This window comes from Tursiops truncatus, chromosome 4, assembly GCF_011762595.2.
Source record: "Tursiops truncatus isolate mTurTru1 chromosome 4, mTurTru1.mat.Y, whole genome shotgun sequence".
Lineage (NCBI taxonomy): Eukaryota > Metazoa > Chordata > Mammalia > Artiodactyla > Delphinidae > Tursiops > Tursiops truncatus.
In genome coordinates, this window is record NC_047037.1 from 142,420,358 (window position 1) to 142,444,385 (window position 24,028).

General features: G+C 59.5%; 1 protein-coding gene and 1 non-coding gene across 3 annotated transcripts in view; both read left to right on the forward strand.

The window, feature by feature from the left end:
- TRPM2 (transient receptor potential cation channel subfamily M member 2) overlaps nt 1-23,784 on the forward strand; it is a 49,827-nt gene extending 26,043 nt beyond the window's left edge. For both annotated transcript variants that reach the window (XM_033856214.2, XM_033856218.2), the window contains exons 13-33: nt 1,223-1,360; nt 2,827-2,953; nt 3,142-3,287; nt 3,875-3,987; nt 4,401-4,614; nt 6,038-6,156; nt 6,754-6,886; nt 7,324-7,495; nt 11,513-11,696; nt 12,740-12,921; nt 13,156-13,288; nt 13,943-14,030; nt 15,583-15,670; nt 16,343-16,500; nt 17,103-17,179; nt 17,354-17,455; nt 18,696-18,782; nt 19,267-19,372; nt 20,890-20,991; nt 22,176-22,292; nt 22,937-23,784. In XM_033856214.2, the coding sequence (XP_033712105.1) occupies nt 1,223-1,360; nt 2,827-2,953; nt 3,142-3,287; nt 3,875-3,987; nt 4,401-4,614; nt 6,038-6,156; nt 6,754-6,886; nt 7,324-7,495; nt 11,513-11,696; nt 12,740-12,921; nt 13,156-13,288; nt 13,943-14,030; nt 15,583-15,670; nt 16,343-16,500; nt 17,103-17,179; nt 17,354-17,455; nt 18,696-18,782; nt 19,267-19,372; nt 20,890-20,991; nt 22,176-22,292; nt 22,937-23,062 (2,712 nt within the window). In that variant the 3' untranslated portion in view covers nt 23,063-23,784. The remainder of the gene's footprint in view (nt 1-1,222; nt 1,361-2,826; nt 2,954-3,141; nt 3,288-3,874; nt 3,988-4,400; nt 4,615-6,037; nt 6,157-6,753; nt 6,887-7,323; nt 7,496-11,512; nt 11,697-12,739; nt 12,922-13,155; nt 13,289-13,942; nt 14,031-15,582; nt 15,671-16,342; nt 16,501-17,102; nt 17,180-17,353; nt 17,456-18,695; nt 18,783-19,266; nt 19,373-20,889; nt 20,992-22,175; nt 22,293-22,936) is intronic.
- LOC117312254 (Z6 small nucleolar RNA) lies at nt 20,857-20,933 on the forward strand. Its single transcript, XR_004526513.1, has one exon. It is a non-coding gene; the product is annotated as a Z6 small nucleolar RNA (small nucleolar RNA).
- Nucleotides 23,785-24,028: the final 244 nt, after the last annotated feature.

Genomic DNA, 24,028 nt, shown 5'->3' on the forward strand with positions numbered 1-24,028 from the left:
ACTGCAGGGTAACATGTATTCAGTATGGTGTTGGATTCCCAATATTTTCAGGGTTTTGCATCAGAATGTTTAAGTCTTTAATTGTAGTTTTATTTCGGGGGGGGGGTGTATTTGTCAGGTTCTGGTATCAATTTTATGTTAGCTCTGTAAAAACATTGGGAAGCCTTTCTTCTTTCTCTGCCCTGGAACAGTTTATGTGGCCGGAGTCCACTGCTTCTTACAAGCTTGGCAGACTCCCCTAGGAGTCCATCAGGGCCCGGTGCCTTTTTGGGTAGTAACTGATAACTTTCTCATTTTCTTTCCTGATGGTCCCGATGTTTAGGTTTTCTGTCTGTTCTAAGATCATATTTGATTTTGTTTTTTTCCTGCTAGAAAATTATCCACTTCCTTCAGGTTTGCAAATCTGTCCACTGTCCTGTGTGAGCTCTTCCTGACCCCTGAGAATGATGTGGCTGTGGCTTGGCTTTATATATTTACAGTTCTGCTTTTCTTGATTCCACTGTGTTTAAGATGTCCAGTTGGAATGTGTTCAAGTGGAAGCTCACACAGACCATGTCTGTAATTTAAGAAGATGAACTAATTTTTCTTTTTTTATAAAGATGAGTCTTCAGGCGATTTCTAAAATCACTTAAGGAAAGTGCAGTTTTGTGTGTGATGTGGGAAGTGTGTTGTTTGCTTCTGGGAATTGTTTCCAGACTGTCTGAGGATGTGTTTATTTACTGATGGGCCAGGAAGCCTGGGTTCTCATATCACTGTAGGCTGAGTGTGTCTGGGGTCAGGGCCTTCCCACTCACACGTGGCTTTGTCTGTCTGGTGTTTCTTGCTGACCTTCTCTGCAGGAGACATGGTGTAGGTTCCCTTGAGGAGCTCACAGCATGAATCTATTAACAGACCGTGTTAGAATTTTACTTCATAGAAGAAGGCTTTGATGCCAGCAGATAAGAGTAGGAAACGTCGGGGTGCCTGGCTAGCCACAAAGGTCTACAGATATTGGTGTGGGAGGTAACTGGGTATTGCACTATTGGGGCGTGTCTCCACGTCTCCAGAGTGGTGCTTTAAAAACCCCGGTGTGCATGAGAAAGATTTGGGTGTTGCTGGAAATGCAGCTTACAGGGCTCATCCCGCAGGGACGGTGGGGCTGAGCTCAGGACCCTCCATAGGCCCCGGGGTCCTGATGCTCGTGGGGCCCTAGGTGAGGCTCTAACTGTCCGCTGCTCACCAGGTGCAGGGAGTGAGTCTCCGGTCCCTGTACAAACGTTCCTCAGGCCACGTGGCCTTCACCGTGGACCCTGTCCGTGATCTGCTCATTTGGGCCATCATCCAGAACCGCCGGGAGCTGGCAGAAATCATCTGGGCTCAGGTACCCAGACCCGCCTCCTGGCACGCATGGCTATGGGGGGACCAGGGACAGGGCTCTAGCTGGGGCTCCTGGCCAGAGAGCCAACCACAAGGGGTTGGTCCGTAGCACAGGGCCATGCGGGGAGGGCAGTGGGTGTCCACAACACCAGAAGGAGCTCAGGGTGTCCAGGGTTGGAGGACAGAGAGCTTGGCCCTAGGCCCTAGGCAAGAAGAGAATTTTTAACAAGGAGTGCCACATGGGCCAAGGCCCACCTGGCACACACACCAAGCAGGCCGCCCTCTGGGACCCACACGTTCTGGTGGTCAGCGCACGTGCTGGGCCCCCCACCCTGCCCCCCCGGTCTGTAGGCTCTGCAGGCAAATTCCATCCCCGGAGGGGCGGCCTCTCTTTCCATTGATGGTTGGGGGTCTCAGACACAATCTGTTACTGAGAGGGACGCTTCCCAGGTGCCACTGCCCTGAGCTGTTGGCAGGCCGTCTGGGAACGCCTGCTGGCTGGCCTGCCGGGTCCTAGTCCCTGGGCCTGTGTGCGGCCTCGTCACCCGCCGCGGGGGACCTGCCGGGGAGCTCCCTGAGAAACAGGGCACCCCAGGCCCAAGTCTTCCTGTGAGGCTTTCCTTTAGTTCGAGCTGACTCTCCTCGTAACGGGAAAGTAAAGTTCTGTCATTTTTTCTCAGAGAGGCCCCGCTCTTAGGTGCTGGCATTTCCAGGCTGCTCTCGAGCCCGCTCCCCCCAGGGTCCCAGCAGAGGCTCTGGTGGCTCCCCGCTTGTCCGTAGTTCTGGGAGGTTTGCCCTCGCGCAAGGTGCTTGGGGGAGGGGTCGGCGACAGAGCTGGGCCCGACTGTGGCCTCACAGTCCTCCTGGGATCAGTGGCAGCAGTGAGGACCCCCGAGAGACCCCCTTGGGGCTCAGGGGACAGAAAAGCCAAACCCGGGCTTCCAGGCTCTGACACCAACCCCTCGCCCGGGCTGGCACTGCCCTCAGACCCAGCGCCTCCGGGCTGAGCTTTGAGACCCTCCATGAGATCTTCCGGGCCCCCACGCTGGTGCCTGGGACTGGCAGTGCCCCCGAGGCAGGGCACCCCGGCTTTGGACAGGGACGTGCGAGGGCCTGGGCCCCGCCTCTCCCGCTCAGGTGCTCCATGCATGAGGTTAGCCGGACCCCCGGGGAGCTGTGGGCCTCGTGCCGGCAGGGCTCTGCCAGCACCAGTGTCCAGTCCACGTTCTGGGGAGGCAAGTGGGCTGCCTGGTAAGCAGACCACTCTACCGGCCCGTGCAGGAAACTGGCCACCAGCAGGGCTTACCTGTGATGTGGGTGAGCCCAGTGGTTTATATGGAAGGAGCCACAGTACTTGCTCCACAGCCTGTGCTGTCTCGGGGCCTCTGCTCTCATCGCCCTGGGCGGTGTGTCGGGGGCTCCCGGGGCTGGGCCATGCAGGTCCTCACGGTGGCTTCTCCTGGTGCCCAGAGCCAGGACTGCATCGCTGCGGCCTTGGCCTGCAGCAAGATCCTGAAGGAGCTGTCCAAGGAGGAGGACACGGACAGCTTGGAGGAGATGCTGCTGCTGGCTGACGAGTTTGAGCAGAGAGCCATCGGTGAGTTCCTGGGGCCGCGGCCTCGGGCCTGGGCTCAGCTCCTCATGGGTCCCCCTGGGGTCCTCGCCCCGAGTCTCAGCGCCATCCGTGTTCAGGCTGTGTCACCTGGAGAGGCCCTGCTCCAACACTGTCCTCGGCTGTCACTGCTGGGGACACGGCTGCTGTGACGCGGGCTTCCTCCCATCCAGGGGTCTTCACCGAGTGCTACCGCAAAGATGAGGAGAGAGCTCAGAAGCTGCTGGTCCGCGTGTCGGAGGCCTGGGGCAAGACCACCTGCCTGCAGCTGGCCCTGGAGGCCAAGGACATGAAGTTCGTGTCTCACGGGGGCATCCAGGTGACCTTCCAGAAACACCTGCCGCGCTGCTGCAGGGGCAGACGCGGCCTCCCGCTCACACAGACGGCACAGGAGGGCCCTATGTGGGAGCCCCCAGCAGGCCCCCAGGAGGTCCCAGGGACAGGACTCGGACGCCCACCCCCTCTGCCTGGGGCCTCGCGAGGGGCACGTGGGGGGCGGGGCACCCTCCCGGAGCACCGAGTGCGTGCCGGCGCTCTGGCGTTTCCTTGGCGACAAGGCGGGCGTGGCACACAGTGGTGTCCTTCGGAACCCTGGTGCTTCCTTGGAGCACAGCCTCCTGCTGTCACCACGTCCACAGCACTGTCGTGTGCCGTCCGTGCTGGATCCCAGGGGCGTGGCGGGGAGGGGGTCCTGTCCACACCCCCACCCCCAGAGAGAGCTCAGAGGCGCCAGCTGGTGGGAGACGGGGGGACGGAAATGCTGGGCTTGAGCCCTGCTCTCCGCCCCTTCTGTCTGGGAGAGCTGGCCCCGCCCTGCCCACAGGGAGCCTCTTCCTCGGCCTCAGGGAGCATGGGGTCAGGGGTGGGGGCCGCCCATCAGGCTGACACCGGCGCCCGTGTCCGCAGGCCTTCCTGACCAAGGTGTGGTGGGGTCAGCTCTGCGTGGACAACGGGCTCTGGCAGCTGGCCCTGTGCATGCTGGCCTTCCCGCTGCTCTACACGGGCCTCATCTCCTTCAGGTGCCGGCCTGGCTGCGGGTGGGGGCCGGGGCTGGGGGCCCGGGGGTCCGGACCTTCCATCCCAAGCACCCTCTCTCGGGGATCCTCACCGCTGCCACTGATCCCAGGACGGAGGGGAACCACGCTTGGGGGAGGGCCCCCCCGGGCCGAGACCTGCTGTCCCCCAGTACCCGCAGGGGGCCGAGCGCCGCCCTGCCCGCACCACCACCGTGGCCTGAGTATTTTGTTACAGCCCGAAAGGAACCCGAGGGCCCTCTGGGGACCCCTCGTGGGGCCGTCTGGCTGAGCCCCCGCTGAAGCCACGCGTGCAGGGGCAGCAGCCGCATGCGGGTCCCGGGCCTCCCTTCTCTGCGCTGTGGCCTGTGTCGCCGTCAGGCGCCTCACGGCCGCGCCCCGCCCCGTGTCTGCCCCAGGGACAGGCGGCTGCAGGCCGAGGGGGGCCTGGCCCGCATCCGCGCCTTCTTCAGCGCGCCCGTGGTCGTCTTCCACCTGAACATCCTGTCGTACTTCGCCTTCCTCTGCCTCTTCGCCTACGTGCTCATGGTGGACTTCCAGCCCAGGCCCTCGGGCTGCGAGTGCCTCATCTACCTCTGGCTCTGCTCCCTGGTGTGCGAGGAGCTGCGGCAGGTGGGCCCTGCCCAGCCCCAGCCCCACCCACTGACCCTCCCGCCCCCGGGCAGCTCCCTGGGCTCGGGCACTTTCTCCCGGTGGTCCTTGGCCCAGTGCCGACCCCGGCGAGACTCACGGGGCCGCTGAGAGCGGGCAGGGCCCCTTGGAAAGGGCAGCCTGCGGTCCAGCAGCCACACCGGCCCTTGCCCCTCCTCCACCTGGCCACCCCTCCCCAGGCGCTGCTTTTTGCTTGAAACCCTCCCTAATCACCCCAAACGGGGTGCCCTCACCACGCGGCCTCCTGGACTTGGGGGGCTGTGAGACCCCGGCCGCGCTGTGAAGGGCACTGCAAACTGTGGGGTCCCGAGACTGCTCTTGGGTTTGGTGATTCTCCAGAAGCACCCCCAGCGCCCTGAGCCAGCACAGGAGGCCACAGCTTAACATCGGCCGAGGGTCGAGGTGCACGGCAGCGTCCGTCCAAGGATTCTAGACACAGAGCTCCTGTTGCCCCTCCCCTCGGGGGGCAGGGTGTTTCCCGGGGTCGGTCAGGTGCTGAGGGGTGGCCCACCACAGTGTCCAGCCCCCTGGAGGCCAAGCTGGCCCTGCGTGGCCCAGGCCCCATCCTGAGTCCCGCCGTGAGACGACCTGGTGAAGAAAGACCCCTTCCGGGCTCAGAGGCCTCCTCGGAGGCCCGGGGCAGAGGGAAAGGCTGATCCTCACGGCTCGTCCGCCCCCCCGTTCCCACACTGTCCCCACCTGCCAGTACCTGGAGGCAGCAGTGAACGTGAGCCTCAGCTGGCGTGGGGAGGGGCCGGCCCGCTGAGAGACGCTGCTCAGACGCGCCCCTGCTCTCTGCACTTGGCAGCCACGAGCCCCGAGATAAGGCCAGCTTAGCTCACAGGCATCAACGCCACCGCCTGCGGGGGACCCGAGGGCACCGTCAGGGTCCCCAGGAAGGAGGTGCAGGGCGGGCGGCCGGGCCTGGGGCCGCGCTGGCTCCGCGGGCCTCGCCTCGTCCCGCACGGCCTCCTGCAGCAGAAGCCCCCAGTCCCTGGGCCCCAGCCTCACCGCGGGCAGCCCCAGGACAGAGGGCAGACCCTTCTCCCGGAGTCTGCCCAGCGGTGCCAGGGAGGGGACCCGGTTGCTCCCGTGGGGCCGCCTGCCCCGCGCACCCAGCTGCTGGGGTCTGGGGTGGGGACTCCCGCGGGGCAGGCCAAGCAGGGCCACGGTCGCTCCACCGTCTCTCCCTCCTCTGGGGGCCGCTGCAGGGGTCGGGGAGCGCGCCCTGTGGGAGAGGAGCTGGCCCCTGATGCCTTCGCTTGAGGCTGGGGCGAGGGAGCCCACGTGTCCTGCCCGTGGCCCCTCCCCAGGAGGCCGTGGTTTGCTGGTTGCTGGGGCTGTGAGAGGCATAAGGCACTGGGCCCGCTGTGTCCCCCCCCAGCTCTTCTACGACCCGGACGAGTGTGGCCTGATGAAGATGGCGCTCCTGTACTTCAGCGATTTCTGGAACAAGCTGGACATCTGTGCTATCCTGCTCTTCATGGCGGGGCTGATTTGCCGGTGAGGAGTCAGCCGCCCCACAGGGCTGGCTCTGGATGAGGCCACAGGCCAGGGACCCCCGCGAGGCTCAGCTCCTCTCTGGACGCATCTGTCCCGAGGGTGCCCTGCCCCCGCCCGGGGCCGGTGAGGGAACCAGGGCGGAGACTCGGGGCTCTGTCACTGCGGGTGGCTGCCGCGTGCATGCGCCTGCATCCCAGCCTGGGGCTCTGACCTCTCCACTGCCCGTCAAGGCTGCGCGCGTCTGCCCTGCCGCGACCCGCTTTCTCCACCAGGCGAGACTGCCCGGCGCAGCCTCTGGTTCCCGGGACGCCCACGCGGCCTGGCTTCTCTGCCCGTGGCTGGGCTTCCAGACCCTCCTGGAGGCGCTGCCCCTGAGCTCACACCCAGCTTTAGTACTTTGGGGTCCCGGGGTTGCCCCTGGACTGGGGCAGGTGAGCAGGAGGCCGGGGCCAGGCCCTGGGGGCGGCCGGCTGAGGCCCCTGCTTCTGCCCGGCCAGGCTCGTCCCCTCGCTGCTGTACCCCGGGCGCATCGTCCTCTCCCTGGACCGGGGCAGGCCCTGGGGGCGGCCGGCTGAGGCCCTGCTTCTGCCCGGCCAGGCTCGTCCCCTCGCTGCTGTACCCCGGGCGCATCGTCCTCTCCCTGGACTTCATCATGTTCTGCTTGCGTCTGATGCATATTTTCACCATCAGCAAGACGCTGGGGCCCAAGATCATCATCGTGAAGCGGATGGTGAGGGGACAAGGGGCCCCTGACGCCAGTTGCAAGTGAGGTGCCCCAGGGCTTCGGCACACCCCGTGAGATCCCCAGTCCCGGCCTTGCCCCTCGGGCTCCCACCCCCGGGCACGCCCGTCTCGGGTCTTTGCCTGTATGTTGCCTCCTCCAGGCAGCCCTGCCTGATCTCCACAGCTCATTCCTGATCCCAGTTACAGCTCCTATCACTCCCCTCCTGGGTCATGGTCACGTTGGACCCTTCCCGCACTTCAGGGGTGCCCGGCGCACCTTTGAGGTGTTGGGGCAGCCCCAGGGCTGTTCCCCCGGAGCTCCTGGCTCTAGGCGTCCATGCCGTGGGCGTCGATGGAGCCCCCCTCCGCCGCAGGGCACACAGGAGCCCACCTGTGGGCAGTGAGGGTGTGGGGCTGCAGCCTGGTGTCTCCCTGTCCCCGCAGATGAAGGATGTCTTCTTTTTCCTCTTCCTGCTGGCCGTGTGGGTCGTGTCCTTCGGGGTGGCCAAGCAGGCCATCCTCATCCACAACGAGAGGCGGGCGGAGTGGATCTTCCGGGGGGTCGTCTACCACTCGTATCTCACCATCTTCGGGCAGATCCCGGCCTACATCGACGGTACAATGGGCCCTGACAGCCTGGGGAAAAGAGGGGCCAGCCCGGCGGGGGTCCTACAAGCTCACAGAAGTGGGGCAGGGAGGGCCCGGGGGCCGTGGCCGAAAGAGACAGGTGCACGCTGGGTCCAGCTGAGCAGGGAGGGCGCCAGCTGGCGGAGCCTGAGCCGTACCTCGCAGCTTCGGGGAGGTGGGGCCCTGGGGCATCAGCTGACCCCCACCCCCCAGCATTAAATGCTGCCCTATTCCTTCTGTTCCTGCCACTGCAGTCAGAAACGAGTCCTCCTTCTCTGGACACAGAGAACTCGCTCTGTGTACTGAGCTTGTTCTCTTGAAGAGCTTCACTGAGATTTAATTCACATTACCGTAAGGCTCGGCGGTATGAAATGTTCGCTGCAGTGGTTTTTAGTATATTTACAGAACCTAATTTTAGAACATTTGCATCACCCCAAAGAGACACCCAGTGCCCATTAGTAGTCACTCCCCTTCCCCCTTCCCCTCAACCGTAGGTGACCTCTAATCGACTTTCTGTCTCTATAGAACTTGCCTTTTCTGGACATTTCGTATAAAGTCGATCATGTAATACATGGTCTTTTGTGTCTTGCTTCTTTTATTTAGCATAATGTTTTCAAGAGTCGTCCGTATAGTGGTCTGTGTCAGCATTTAATTCCTTTCTGTTGCCAAATAATATTCCATTGGTTGGATTTGCCACGTTCTGTTTATCCATCCATAGGTTGGTGAACATCTGAGTGGTTTCTACTTTTTGGCTCTTATGGCTAATGTGACTATGTTTTCTGTAAATTTTTGTGTGGACACGTTGTCATTTCTTTTGGATGTATGCCTGGGAGTGGAATGGCTGGGTCACATGGTAATTCTGTGTTTCACTTTTTGAGAAGCTGCCAGACTGTTTCCCACAGCAGCTGCACCAGCAATGTATGAGGTTCCAATCTCTCCACATTCTCGCCAACACTTGTTATTATCTGTCTTTTTTGATTCGAGCCACCCTACTGGGCGGGAAGTTCTCTCACTGTGGTTTGATTTGCACTTCCCTGATGGCCAGGGATGTCGAGCATCTCCTCATGTGATTTCTGAGCCATCTTCTTTGGAAAAATATCTGTTTCTATCCTTTGCCCATTTTTCAAGTGGGTATTGGTCTTTTCATTGAGTTGTAAGAGTTCCTTACATACGGTTACCAGTCCCTTATCGTATATATGATGTGCAAGTTATTCGCCATTCTGTGGGTTGTCTCTTCACTTTCTTTATGTTGTCCTTTGAAACACAAAAGTTTTCAGTTGTGTTGAAACTCACGTTGTCAATCTCTTTGATCATGTGTGCTTTTGGGCTAGCCAAGGTCAGGAAGACTTATGCCTATGGTATTATTCTAAAAGTTTTATAGCTTTAGCACCTACTCTTGGCCTTTGATCTGTTTAGATTAATTTTGTATACAATGTGAGAGTCATTCTTTTACAGCAAGCATTCAGTTGTTCTAGCCCCCTTTGTTGAAAAGACCGTTCTTTCCCTGTTGAATTGTCTGGGCACCCTTGTCAAAAATCAACTGACCATGAATGAAAGCGTTTATCTCTAGGCTGTCAGTTCTATTCCGTTGATCTGTGTCTACCCTTGTGCCAACACCACAGTCCTGGCTAGTATAGCTTTGTAGTAAGTTTTCAAATCAGGAAGCATGAGTCTTTCAACTTTGTTCTTTTTTTCAAGATCGTCTTGGCCTCTGGGTCCTTGGGTCCACATGAACTTTTGGGTCATCTTATCAATTTTTCCAAAAAGAGCATCTAGGATTTTGACTGTAAACATGTGATGTCTTCCACTTATTTAAATCTTTCATTTCTTTCCATAATATTTTTTTATTTTTCAGTGTGTAAGTTGCACTTCTTCTGTTAAATTTATTCCTAAGTGTTTTATTCTTTTTCATGCTGCTGTAAGTAGAATTGTTTTATTAATTGGATTGTTTACTGCTTGTGTATGGAAATACGCTATATTTTGTATATTGAACTTGTATCCTGAAACCTTGCTGAACTTCTTTATTAGTTCTAATAGTTTTTAAGTGCACTTTTTGGAGATTTGCTATGATGATGTCATCTGCAAATAGAGATAATTTTACTTGTTCCTTTCCAGTCTGGATGTCTTTTATTTCTTTTTCCTGCCTAATTATCCTGGTTAGAACCTCTGGTACAGTGTTGAAACGTATCAAGAACACATGTCTTTATCCTGTCCCTGATCGTCGGGGAAGCTTTCAGTCCTTCACTACTAAGTGCGATGTGAGCTATGGGTTTTTGTAAATATCTTTCATCAGGTTGACGAAGTTCCCCTCTATTCCTAGTTTCTTGAGTGCGTGTATTGTGGAAGGGTGTTCGGTTTGTCAGATGCTTTTCCTGCATCAATTGAAATGTTCATACGGTTTATTTTCTTTATATTATTAATATGGTGTTTTATATTAATTGATCTTCAAATGTTAAACGGACTTTGCATTCCTGGGATATATTTCGCTTAGTCACGGTGTGTAAATCTTTTTATACGTTGCAGCCTTCAGTTTGCTAGCATTTTGTTGAGCATTTTTGCATCTATATTCTTAAAGGGTGTTGGTCTGTAGTTTTCTTTTCTTGTAATGTTTTTGTCTGGTTCTGGTATGAGAGTAATACTGGCCTCATAGAATCACTTAGAAAGTAGTCCCTCCTCTCTTATATTTTGGAAAAGCTTATGAAGGATTGGTCTTCATTATTCTTTAAATATTTGGTCGAATTCACCAGAGAAGCCATCCAGGCCTGGACTTTTCTTTGTGTGAAGTCTTAAAATTACACATTCAATATCTTTACTTGTTATAGGTCTATTTATATTTTCTGCTTCTTTTTCAGTCACTTTTGGTAGTTTGTGTCTTTCTAGGAATTTTTCCATTTTTTTTAAGTCATCTAATTTGTTAGCATAAATTTTTTGGTAGTATTTCCTTATAGATTTTTCTGTTTTTGTAAGGTTGGTTGCAATGTCCTCTCTTTCAGCTATGATTTAGTCATTTGAGTCTTTTTTTTTTTCTGCATCAGTCTAGCTAAAAGGTTGTAATTCTGTTCATCTTTTCCAAGAAAAAGATTTTGGTTGTGTTGATTTTCTTTATTGTTTTTGTCTCTATTTCATTTATTTGCATTCTGCTCTTAATTATTCCCTTCCTTCTGCTTGCTCTGGGTTTACTTTACTAAAATGGAAGGTTATTTTATTGATTTGATCTCTTTTTTAAAAAAATATAGGTATTTCTAGCTATTATAATGAGTTTCTATCTTAGAAAATTAGTAGCACTGTCAAAAATACATTTGATTACAGAACAGTGCATACTGATTGCTAAAAAAATTTTAAATTCAAGTTAAGTATAAAGAAGAATGTTCATAATCCCACCTCCCAGAGTTAACCACTATTAACTTAGTATATTTTCTCAGAGATTTTTAAATGCACAAACAGAATATATATTTATGTTTGTAATATTATATTCCAATATTATAATAAAGGATAAATATTATCCTTTACTTGTCTGCAGTTGTGTGGCTATATTTTGTTTTGTAATCGCTCGTTCCACATATAGGAATGCTGCCTCTGCAGCGTTTTTCCTTTCTTGTGTCTCCCTTCTCTTTTTGATGGTTGTTCATTTCCTCTTTGAATTCTTTCCCACCGCAATTTGCTCCCCCGGGTTGGGACCTGTGTCTTATGATGACACAGCCCCTCCTGGTGCTGCCCCCGCCTGGGGCCCAGAAAGTGCCCTGGTGGGATGGCTGGATCTGGACAGGGGCACGTGCCCACCTGGAGTACAGTTCTGGCTCCCGGGCTTCTCTTGGCAGCCGCACTTCCTGCCCGCGAGGATGCCTGGGTGTAGATGGTTGCCCCTCTTTGGGCTGCCCTCACGCCTGAGCTGACAGCTGAGGTCACCCAGATGTGGGGGTGTCCAGGTCTGCGGGGTCATCGCCCGAGGACCCTTGTGCTTCCACTCGGCTTTCCTGGTTCACCTGGCCCCTCACTCCCGTCACAGGCGTGAACTTCAACCTGGACCAGTGCAGCCCCAATGGCACCGACCCCTACAAGCCCAAATGCCCCGAGATCGACGCGACCCAGCGGGAGCCCGCCTTCCCCGAGTGGCTGACGGTCACCCTGCTGTGCCTCTATCTTCTCTTCACCAACATCTTGCTGCTTAACCTCCTCATCGCCATGTTCAAGTAAGCGCCCTGTGCCAGCCCCCTGGGGTGCGGGCGGGGTGGAGCGCAGGACCCGGGACCTGGCTCAGCCCAGGTGGACCGTGTGCGGCCACGCTCTCTGGTCACCGCCGAGTCCGTCAAGGCACTGCTGCTGCGGGACCAGTGCACGGGCCACTCGGAGTGCCCGGAGGCTGCGGGCTGGGGCACGTGGACGTCTGGCTCCTCCCACCCTGGAGGGAGGGGGTGCGGGGCAGCGACCTGGCCGCCCGACTCTAGATGTGGAGGTGCGTGTCACACGTACTGAAAATCGGACGAGGCAGGATCACCTGTATTTGCCTTCCATGGCTCAGGGCATCGCCAGCCCCTCAGCGCCCCTCCCGGCCTCTGCAGGAGGGCCCCTGGGACCCGTGGTGACCCTGGTGAAAATCCCTTAATTCCTGGTTTGGGCACCGTTTCTCTTCCCTTTCATCAGCTAGCATGATGAGGTCGCCACTTTCTGATTTACCACGTGTTCTGAACAGTGAGAGACCCTGACCTGTGCTGGGCTGTGATAGAGACAGAGAGGTCAGAAGGCCGGCGGGCAGGGGCTGCATCGTGGCCCTGCCTGGCCTCCCTCCCTCCCTCCGAGGGCCTCTCTGGCAAGGATTCGGGTCAGTTGACGTCCATCCACAAGACACACACGTTGCAGAGAATAAATGTGTCAGGCTGTTGAAGACACCGTCCCTTCTGTTTGTCAGATCCAAGGGACGAGCCCCTCTTAGAGTCCAGTGCAGGACACTGTCCCTCTCCCAACACATGCAGCTCTGTTTTACTCTCTAACGAGGTTTGTAGAACCTAAACTCTAGGTCTTCTTTCTTCCTTCTCCCCTTGGCTCCCAGGAAGCTCAGAATTCTGGGGCTGGCCGTTCAGCTGCCTTTCCCTGCATCTGGAGTTGCGCCCCTGGGTGATGTGTGTGCTCTTCATGGGCCGTCACGGCAGACACGCCGGGCAGGGACACGGATGTTTTCGTAACCGTGTTTGGGTGGCCCGTGCTCCCCTGTAACCAGTGCTTCCTGCCCCTGCAGCTACACGTTCCAGCAGGTCCAGGAGCGCACGGACCAGATCTGGAAGTTCCAGCGCCACGACCTGATCGAGGAGTACCAGGGCAGGCCCCCCGCGCCGCCCCCCTTCATCCTTCTCAACCACCTGCATCTCTTCATCAAGAGGGTCATCCTGAAGGTCCCCGCCAAGCGACACAAGCAGCTCAGTAAGCTGCCGTCTCCCTCATCCCAGAGCCGCGTCTGCGGCGGAGCCGGGGTGGGGTGGGGGCAGCAGCTCCTTGGAGAGTTCTGGAAGCTCGGTGGGCGTGCAGACCGCTCAGGCCACCAACTTCCCACCCTGCCCACTGGAGGCGGGTGCGGACTGGCTCCTCCGGCCCCTCAGGGTCCCGGCCCCTCCCTGCGGGGCCCCGAGTGGGTCAGAGGCTCCCCTCCCCCGACAGAGAACAAGCTAGAGAAGAACGAGGAGGCGGCCCTCCTGTCCTGGGAGATCTACCTGAAAGAGAACTACCTGCAGGACCAGCAGATCCAGCAGAAGCAGAGGCCGGAGCAGAAGATCCAGGACATCAGTGACAAGTACGGGACCAGGGCGGTCCCCTCGGGGTTCCTGAAACGTTTGCTCTTTGTCACACAGCACACGCGGCACCGGGCGGGGGGCGGGGGGGGCAGACAGCTCAGGAACCCCCCCCCCCGCGCAAAAGACAAGAGCGTTTGGAAGTATTTTTCATATACAAACAGAAGCCGCCTTGGGTGCAATTCCTATGTTGTAGCAAAAGAAGACAGAGACCAAACAATTATTCCCCAGACAACGGTGCTGCGTCCTCCTCCTTCCAAAGTCCCCAGTGGTGCCCAGCGGTAGCTTTCCCCATTGTGACTCGGCTGTGGAACTCGTGGCAAATCGAGGCAAGGAGCCAGGCGTGTGCGCGTCTGCACACCTGCGCCTCTCGCCCAGCCATGCTCCCCGCAAAGCCCGGGGCTGTGGGGGCAGCCCTGTGAGCCGGGGGCATCCGTTGGCTGCGAGATCTTCCCCTTGGGCCACTAGGCGGTGCTCATTCTATACGGAAACGTATGGTATAAATACTTTCAAATTAAGAGGAAGATGCGTGAAATTAAGGCCAACAGAGCCTGGGCTGCTGGATCTGACAGGTCACCCACCTGCAAAGAGGCACGAGGCTTCCTTCACATCCCGCCCCTGGCTGGCCTGCGGGGCTCAGCTGTGTCCTCTTGCAGGGTGGACACCATGGTGGACCTGCTGGAAATGGCACATCTGAAGCAGTCGAGCTCCATGGAGCAGAGACTGGCCTCTCTAGAGGAGCAGGTGGGTTCCAGGCTGGGACCTCTGTTTCTGGGCACAGCTCCGAAGGACCTGGAAGGTCGCTCTGTGGTGTGGTGGCTTTGAGAGTGCACATACTGGGAAACCACCCAGGAGAAGGGGGCGGTGACATCAGGGCCATTGCTCCCAACTGGCAGGGGCACCTTCTCCGTCCTCTAGAGAATTCCACCAAACGCTCCCCTGCCTGAGCTCTGCCACACCGCACTGTGTGGCGGCCACATCAGGGGCTGGTCTGAGGGAACAAACTCTTGACCTTCCCCTGGCCTCCTTGGAACTGTCCTCTGAGACGCCGCTGTCTCCAGACTCGGCACCTGGAACCTGGGAGGGGGCCGTGGAAATTACTAACAGCCCTTGGCTGCCTTCTCAGGCTGCCGGCTATGCTGGGAGGGAGGGAGGCCACGGGGTCAACAAGGGTGCGTATGGATGTCCTGGACTGAGGGGCAGCATCAGAAAGCAGCGTGTGGGTGTCTCAGAGCAGCTCCAGATGAGAGAGCAGTGGCCGGTGGGCAACAGGAGAGCAGCCTCCACCCGCCCCTCCCCCCTCAATGTCCACTGACAGCCCCCCCATCAGCTGGGCAGCCCTGAGTGGCCTCACATCCAAGAGGCATTGCCTCATAGGCCAGCTGGGCTCAGGTGCCTGAGTGATGCTGAGGGACAGTAATGTGTATTAGTTCATCCACCCGTCCATCCACCCAACCATCCATCTGCCCCTCCATCCACCCAACCATCCATTGATCCATCTGCCCATCCATCCATCCATCCGTCCATCTATCCATCCATCCATTCGTCCATCCATCCATCTATCCATTTATCTGTCCATCCGTCCATCTATCCATCCATCCATCCATCCATCCATTCATTCATCCATCCGTCCATCCTTCCAGTCATTCATCCATCTATCCATTTATCTGTCCATCCATCTGTCCATCCATCCATTCATCCATCCATCCATCCATTCATTCATCCATCCGTCCATCCTTCCAGTCATTCATCCATCCATCTATCCATTTAACTGTCCATCCATCCATCCCTCCCTCCCTCTATCCATCTGTGTGTCCATCCATCATCTATCCATCCATCCATCCATCCATCCATCCATCCATCCCACGTCTCCTGTGTGCCTCCTCCGTGCCTGTCCAAAGCTGGCCTTGAGAATGTCAGGGTGGCAGGCATTATCTCATCCTTGAGGATTCCCAGTCAGGGGGAGGCACAGACATAAAGGTTCATTGTCACAATGTACTTCAGTAGGCACAGTGAAGGAGGTGGATGCAGGCGCTTTGGTCAGGGAGGCCTTGGGACTCCAGGACGAGGAGGGGTGGACAGGCAGAGGCCAGGTCCCCGCCCCTCCATGCCCTCCTGCTGTGCCTTGACCCTGTGCCCCCCAACCCCGTGGGCCTGCCCTGGGTTCCCCTCCTCACTCTGGGTGCTCTGGCCCCAGGCCTGTGCCTTGCGACACAGTGGAACAGGGTGGGTGGGAGCTGGGCATTCCGTGTGGGGGCAGGTGTTGACCAAATCTTGTTTGGGACGTGCCTTCCAGGTGGCCCAGACGGCCAGAGCGCTGCACTGGATTGTGAAAGCCCTGAGGGACAGCGGCTTTGGCTCGGAGGAGGGCGTCCCCACCCTGGGTGAGTGGATGGCTGTACCAGCTGCTGGTCTCTACCACCTGTGCTCTTTTGCGTCCGGGGGTCCGTGGGGAGGAGATGCAGCAGGCCCAGTGCCTTGGGGAGCATGGCCCACCCCACAGATACATGTGCAGAGTGTGGCCAAGTCCCCTGCTTGACCGGGCTGGGGACTTCCAGAGGTCGCCTGGCCCACAGTCCCATCCTCCTGTGCATCAAGGTACAAAGTGGGGGCAGCTCCAGCAGATACCCGAGACCCAGTCACGTCGACTGGGTGACAGAAAGCAAGTCTTTGTTCCTACATTTGCAGTCGGCCAAGAAATGGGCATGAGTAACCCTCCTGGGGTGTTGCTGGCCCGGAAGGAGCAGTGTGCTCTCCTCAGCTGGCCAAGCTTCTGTAAGGGCCTGTGCGTCCAGCTACTTACTGAGAGCTCTGCTGGGAGCTGTCCAAGGTGGTGGTTGCCTGCCCCCAGGTCTCTGTCCTCCTGGGCCGCAGTGCTGGGGGCCCTGGGGAGGGTACCCTCTTTGGGGCTGGCATTCAATCCAGGCTTGGGGAGATAGAGGCAGCCCAGAAGTTTGGGGGAAAGGACCATAGAGGATGGCCCCGTCCTGCGTGCCTGGAACCCAAGTCCGGGCCCAGCTTTGCCCACAGCTCCGTGGGGCTGTTCCCATTCCCAGCACCCCAGAAGGCCTCGGTGGGGCGGGACCCTGAGCTGGACGGCGGGCTGAAGGTGGAGGACCCGGGCGACGCCTACCACGTGGATGCCAGGCACCTCCTCTACCCCAACTGCCCCGTCCAGCGTTTCCCAGTGCCCAACGAGAAGGTGCCCTGGGAGGTGAGTGCCTGTTTTGCCGCGTCCACCAGGCTGCAGGGGCCTGGTGTCCTGGGGGGAAGCAGTCCAGCCCCCTGGGCGGGATGAGCCCGCTGAGGCCTCACAGGGACATGACAACAGATGAGAAAACGGAGGCACGCGGTCCACGTGGCCAGAGGGGATGGAGCTGGGGTTTGAGCCAGGACGCTGGTGGGCCTCCATCCACACACAGCTGACTGCCCTGCTTTTCCGACCCCCTGTCCCCAGTGAACGGTCCCTGCCCTGTTTCTGAGTGCCAGGGAGGCTGGAGGTGGAGAGAGAGAGGGAGAGATGGTTGAGGCATGTGGGTGCCCCCCCGGTCTTCTCTCTAGTTTTCCTTGGAACATTCCAGGCTGTTACTCTTCCCCAGTCTCTGCCACTGGGATCCCTTCTCCCCTCTAGAGCCCAGCCTAGCCCCTCACCCCCATCCTGGGGGCTGGGCCGGGTGTGTGTGTCCTCAGGTCTGCTGAGCTCGGGCTCCCAGGCCCTTTGGGCCGTCCCAGGGTCTTGGGCTCTGAGGTCAGCCGTCCTGGGTGCCAGCTGACCTGGGGTGGTGACCGACTGAGGGGAGCCCCCATGTCGTGCAGACGGAGTTCCTTATCTACAGCCCGCCCTTCTACACGGCCGACAGGAAAAACAAGGACCTGGTGGACCCTGTGGGGGAGTGAGTGCCCTGCTTCCCGCCTGGACGGGTGGCCCGTCCTCCCTGGGGGCTGGGCCATGCTGGGAGGGCTGCGGCCGGGGAGGGGCCCTCGTGGTGGACCCCCTGAGGGCTCACCACGGCCGCTCTGCATCCCACCATCTTTGTCGGGGACGCGACCTCTCCTCTCGCTCCCAGCGCCCTGGAGCCTCTGTCCAGGATCAACTACAACGCGGTGGATGGATGCCTGGACCGGCGCAGCTTCCATGGGGTCTACACTGTGCAGGATGGGCTCCCTCTGTGAGTGCAGCCTGGCCCTTCTCCGCGGCCTCTGGGGGTTTCCTTCTGGGGTCAGGTTTCCTCTCCGGCAATGTGGGCGCTTTTCTGATAAAAACAAACAAAATACGGAAGAAAAGAAACACCCACATAAGGCGTTTCCTTCGTGGGGAGGCGGGGGCCGTGGGCTGGTCCCGCTGGCCTGGGCGCTGCGCCCTCGTCCCCCGATGTAACCTTTACGGCTTCCGTTCCTGTGGTGTGGAAATGGGGTAAGACGTGGACCGCCCGGCTGCCAGCTGCACCGATCGTGAGAATGAAGCGGGGGAGCTGTTAAAGGGCCCCTGGGGTTACGTGTAGGGGACGGAGGTGTTTCCAGGTCTGTTCTCTGTAGGGACGGGCACTGAGCCCCACTGTACAGGTGAAGAATCAGCATAAAGATGTCAGGTGACCCATGGCGTCAGGCCCAGCAAGCACTTAGTGGACGCCTACTGTGAGCCAGCCTGGGGTTTGGAGGTCAGAGGGCCTCTGATGGGGTTTGCTGGCGAAGCAGCACCACAGGGCGGAGGCCGAGGAAGCGGCAGTCAGCATCTGCGGAGGGACCACAGGTGGCCAGGACGTGGGGGCTCCATGAGCAGGCGGTCGTTGAGGGCACCTGGGGGAGGAGGTGTGTGGTGGGCCTCTGGGGAAGGTTCTGGAACAGGGAGCAGAGGCTGTGGAAGGAGGTGGTGGGAGATGGGTGGGGCAGGAGAACAGACGTGACCAGGAGCGTCTCCAGCCCTGGACAGGGGAGGGGACTAGGGGGACGTGGTGTTCAGGACGAGAGCAGGACGGAGTGTCACGGCGGGGCTGGGGGGACCGTCGGGTGCCAGGTCACAGGCCGGCTGAGGCCCTCGGACGCAGCACGATGGTCGGTCAGGCGCTCTCTTGGGGGGTCTGCGGTGGGGCTGGGCTTCTGCTCCCAAGGAGACTCCTTTCCTTTCCAACTCACGCCAAGGTGACCTGAAGCCTTGGAGTCCCCCAGGGACAGGATTCGGGGTGGACAGCCCCAGTGGGTGATGCGGAGTCAGCCAACCGGTCAAGGGGCCCGTGGGTGTCGGGGGTCCTCTCCAGGACTCTATACGGTGGCCTCCTCCCTGCTCCCGTCCATCCTGGCCGGGGCAGGTGTGGGCGGCACCGGCACGTGCCCCGTCAGAGGCCCCGCCTGCTGCCGCGGCCTGGCTCTCCAGCTGCAGGCGGCAGGCTGAGCAGACCCCTGTCCGTCCAGGAACCCCATGGGCCGCACAGGGCTGCGCGGGCGCGGGGACCTCAGCTGCTTTGGCCCCAACCACACGCTGCAGCCCGTGGTCACCCGGTGAGTAGCCCCGGAGGAGCACACAGCGTGCGCCACGCGCCCTACCCCGTAGTGGCCTGGATAAGCACGGGCGCGCCCCAAAACACAGGGCAGGAGCGCCTATGCCCCTAGGAAAGCCCAGGCCCTTCCTGCCCCCAGGCTGCCCTCATTTCCCTGTGGGTCCCCCTCCCTCAGAGGCCCCTTGGGGGAGGGACAAAGCCAGGGCCAGGGCTCACTACGCGGACAAAATGAAAGTCCATATCCATCTACCCGTCATTTCCAAAGAGTCCCAGAGGTGGAAGGGCTGGGTCCAGGGCGCGTGCTGCGTTAAGGCTTTTGATAGAAAAATACTCTCCCAAAAGGCCTACCTGTTCTAGTCAGACCAGCAGTCATGGGAGCGGTGGTTACTATCTCTGTGCCCCTGGAGCAGGTGCTCAGGAGTGGGGGGTGCCTTGGCCTCCCCCGCAGCGGGGGAGGGGCTGACATCAGACCGTCCCTCCTGCAGCTGGAGGCGGAACCAGGACGGCGCCATCTGCAGGAAGGGCATAAAGAAGATGCTGGAGGTGCTGGTGGTGAAGCGCTCCCTCTCAGAGCACTGGGTGCTGCCAGGGGTGAGCCCGCGCCCGCCGTCCCGGGGCCCTGCGCGCCTTTGTGCGTTCCACCCAGCGAAGGAGCACCACCCGCCTGTGGTCGCTGCCCTGCACGGCTCAGACTCGATCCTTGGTTCTGAATGACAGAGGCCGGTCCTTGCCTTTTAGAGGGAATTCTCCCTCCTAGTACCTTGTTTTGCGGTTGTGAAAATGGGTTCAGGGGCTCTTCGGAGTGTAAGCACTAATTGAGCATGTACTGCATCCCGGGGGGCACCAGGCCCAGGGCTGGGGCTGCCTCGGAGGCTAGACTGGGTCTCCCTGCAGGGCTCAGGGGTTGGGGTCAGACGCGGCTCCCAGGTGGGTGTCTCAGGCGCGCACCTGCCCCTAGCCCTGGGGCCCGAGCTGAGCCTGGGGCTGGGGACGGGGGTGCACAGGCCCTCAGCTCAAGGGCAGCAGCTCCTTGCAGGACTGAAGGCCGGCGTGCACCCCAGAGGCCTTGTGGTGACAGAATTGGGGTGTGGAAGGCCCTGGGCCTGTCCTATCCAAGCGGGCCCAACCGCTCAGATTCTGACCCGTCAATCTGCCCTCTGCCCCCCACGACCCTGTCACTGCTCTGGGGTTGGAGTAGGCTGACCCTGGCAGGAGGACCGTGTCGCCCACCAGGCCCCCGGCTGGTCTCTGGGTGCAGCTCTGTCCGGGGTCCCCTCCTCTGAGCCTGTACCCGGGAGTCCGTGATTCGCCCAGCTCAGCAAGAGGCCGTCGGGTTTCCCCACCACCCACCGAGTGGCCCAGCAGCTGCTCTGCAGTGACAGCAAGTTAATGGGTGTGTGGGGGGCAGTGGTGCCACTGAGGGTCTTCAGACCCCAACCAGGATTCCAGGGCCCTGGGCGGCTCTCGTTCCCGCAGCCATAGCCCCTGTGCCCTCGAGCTGAGGGAGTGCGGCTCTGAGCCCAGGCCCGGCCCTCTTCTCCCACGGGTTCTCTGGCAGCATTCAGCCTCCCTCTCTGGCACTTAGGTCTCTCCTGCCGACGGGCATCTTCTGAGCTGTGTCCCTGTGTCCCCGAGAGCCAGCGCCTCCCAGCGAGGGGCTAGGGCGTCTCCAGGGCCTACGTGGATGGACATGATGTGGACTGAGAGAGTCCCCTAGATGGACGGAGAGGGGAGTGCGGGTGCAGGCCCGTGTCTGGGGCGTCGGGAGTGGCCGGGAGCCTGGTGTGCGAGAGCAGAGGCTGGACACGGGGACAGGGATGCACGCAGACAGGACACAGCCCGGCTGGTGCTCAGGGTGGTGGAGGTCAGGGGGCTGGCTCCCCACAGTGCCCTGCGCGCCTCAAGGCTGGGCCACCCTCCTGCCCCGCGGGCTGACGTGGACTCTGGGCTCTGGGCAATGTCACTCCAGCCCTGAGGCAGCTGCTGTCAGACACTCGTCCGCCTGTGGCTCCAGGGGGCTGGCCCGCTGCCCACGCTGGGCAGGTGGCCAGAGGAAGCAGGTCCCCAGACAGCCGTGCTGACCCGCCCCTTCCTCCCTCTCTGCTCAGGGCTCCCGGGAACCAGGAGAGACGCTGCCCCGGAAGCTGAAGCAGGTCCTCCGGAGAGAGTTCTGGCCTTCCTTCGAGAGCCTGCTGACGCAGGGCATGGAGGTGAGGTCATCTTTCTGCTCTGCTCACACCTGTGCATCTGGGGCCCCAAGGTGCGGGTCGTGACAGCTGCAGGGCGGGCCGCGTGGAGCTGGGGAGCCTCCTGGAGGGACCCACGTGTCCGCGGCTCTGGGCCCCTCGCCTTCTCTCTCTGTCTGGGTTTGCTCCTCCCGAGATCAAGTGGGGGGCCACGGCCTCTGCCGCCCTGGGGCCGGGGCACGCCTGGTGTCCGGCCCACACTCCCTCTTGCCCTGAGCACAGCTGGGCACAAAGACGTAACTCGCTTTTCAGTTAATTTGCAAAGGCCATATTTTTAGGTCCACATTTCCGAATCCACCTCGCTCTTTTTCAGGACCACATAATATTTTGTGCCATGATTTCTTTAAATAGTCCTCCAAGCGGGCATCCGAGTCGTTGCTGGTTCTGTCTCTGCGGCGTCTCAGGATGCAATAGGCAATGGCTGACGTTTACGGTTTTGCCCTACAAACCAAGCAGTTTCACAGGCTTATCCCCTGCAGCCCCGCAGGGAGCACTGCCATCTCTCTTTTCTCTGCTCTGTAGAAATAAACTTCTCTATTTGTTGAGGTAAAATCCAAACAACAGAAAAGGAACCACTTTGAAGTGAGCAGTTCAGTGGTATTTAGTACACAGACGGCGTGGTGTGGTCACCACCTCTGTCTGGTTCCAGAACATTCCATCACCCCAAAAGGAAGCCCATACCCGTTGGCAGCCACTCCCTTCCTCCCCCGCCCCGGGCACCCGCGAGGCTGCTTTCGGTCTCTGCGGACTTGCTGCTCTGGACGGTTATTATAGGTGGAATCACACAGCGTGCAGCCTCTGGTGTCTGGCTTCTTTCACTTTGCGTAATGTTTTGAGGTCCACTGGCCCTTTTTAATCCTCCCAAAGACAGTCGAGGCAGGTCTGGGTAGCAGGCCAGAGACCAGAAGGGAGATGAGTGAGGCTGTGGGTCCCCACGATGTGTCAGTCAGGCTGAAGGTGGTGTTGGGGGCAGGTGGATGGGGTGGGGGAGAGCCAGGAGGGGCTTGGGTGCAGTGGACAGCTGTGCTCAGAGCATCCCAGACCCGGACCGGTTGCAGAGAAAGCATGGGGCCCCTTCCTCTGGGAGAAAGCCGGGGGCCTCAGGGGGTCCATCAGGCGAAACAGCTCACACCTGTGCTGCCTCCCAGGTGTACAAAGGGTACGTGGATGACCCAAGGAACACGGACAACGCCTGGATCGAGACGGTGGCCGTGAGCGTCCACTTTCCAGACCAGAGCGACGTGGAGCTGAAGAGGCTGAACTCTGTATGTGGCCTGGGTCTCAGGCTCTGAGGAATGGGGGGACCGGGGGATCAGTGCTCCAAAGAGCCTCGGGGTCTATAGGGAGGGGTCTGAGGGGTTCCGGGGCCTGGGGCCAGAGCTGGCCAGGACCAGAGAGTGGGAGCTGCGTGGGTCAGAGTTGTGCCCAGAGGGTACCAAGGGGGCATCCGGGAGAGGCCAGAGGGCAGCAGAAGGAGGCTGGGGCGCAGTCGGGGCTGGCCAGGAACCCTGGGGGCCTCCAGGCTCACACCCAGGGGAGGCTGGTTCCAGCACTTATGTGGGGTTGCCATCCCCAGTACTTAGATCAGTCCTACGTATCCCTAATCCAGAACTGGGACCAGGAAGTCCCAGGGAACAAAACCCGGGCTGTGTCTGCAGACAGAAAACCCCAGAACAAGGCTGCACCTCTTCTCTCTCCTCCTTCAGGGTTTTTAAGGCTTTGTGGGCATTTTCTGATTCGTGCCTGTGCAGCAGAAGCATAAAGCACGCGGCCATTGGCCAGGCCTGCGGCAGGGCCAGGAGCCAGGCCGTGGGGCCCCGTCACCCCCCGACGTCTGTAGTCTCGGGGTGTCTGGGTGGGGGCAGGGCCGGCTCAGGAGGGAGTCAGGATCTTACCCCTGTCCTCGCAGCACCTGTACTCCTGCGACGCGGGGGTGTCCATCCGGTGGCAGGTGGTGGACGAGCGCATCCCTCTGTACGCCAACCACAAGGCCATCCTCCAGAAGGTGGCCGCCTTGTTCGGGGCCTACTACTAACCTGGGGACGCAGCCGGGCAGCTCTGCAGGGGCCGGCAGAGCTGCTCCACCCACGGCCCGCCCGGATCAGCAGCCCCTCTTGCCCAGCTGTTGAACTGGGAGGCTTCGGGGTGCCCTGGGAGGAGAGCTGAGCAGGGAGCAGGTGGACTCCGGCCACGAGGCAGGGCCTCAGGGTTGAGGTGGCCACGGGGACTCCACCAGCCAACACCGCCTGCTGGCGGCCAGTGGACACCCTCCTGGCCACATCCTGTGAGCAGCATGTCCACCATCAGAGGCATCTCCACCCAAGCCTGGCACCTCCTGGAGAGTCGGGGTTCCCCTGTGGCCTCCTGCTCAGGCCCACACCCCCGAGAGGGCCTCCACCGGGACCTAACTCAGCCCCTTGCCTGGCCTGGGGCGGGGCACCATGGGACCCATTTCCCTTGGCTGTCAGGGCTGAGCCCCTTAGCAGCGCAGGACGTGCAGGCAAGCTCCGGCCTCCTCCCGAAATGCACAGGTCTCTGCCTGTGTGCTGCCCCGGGACCCAGGCGGGGAGGACGCAGACGCCCCGTGCGGGCGGGGGCTCTCCTGCACATGGTGCCCCCAACCCCCACCCTGAGAGCCCGGGAGGAGCGGGCGGTAGGTGTGGACTGAGGGGCCACCCAGTTCAGCATCAGCGACTCATAGGCCATCAGGAGCCGTGGAATGTTGTGAAAACCCCACATTAAATCTGCTTTCCTACACCAGCCTCGCCCGCCTCTTCTGTGCTTCCCTCAAATAAAGTTATAGACACAAGCAGTGGTCAAGGGCCTGTGTCTGGGTCACCAAGACCTCACCCAGCCCACAGCCAAGCTTCCTGGGGCCTGAGGGGGTCTCCTGTGGACAGCCTGCAGCCCCTCCGGTCCAAACTCATGATTTCTCCTCCAATCAACACCCCCCCAACACACACACACACACACACACACACACACACACACACACACACAC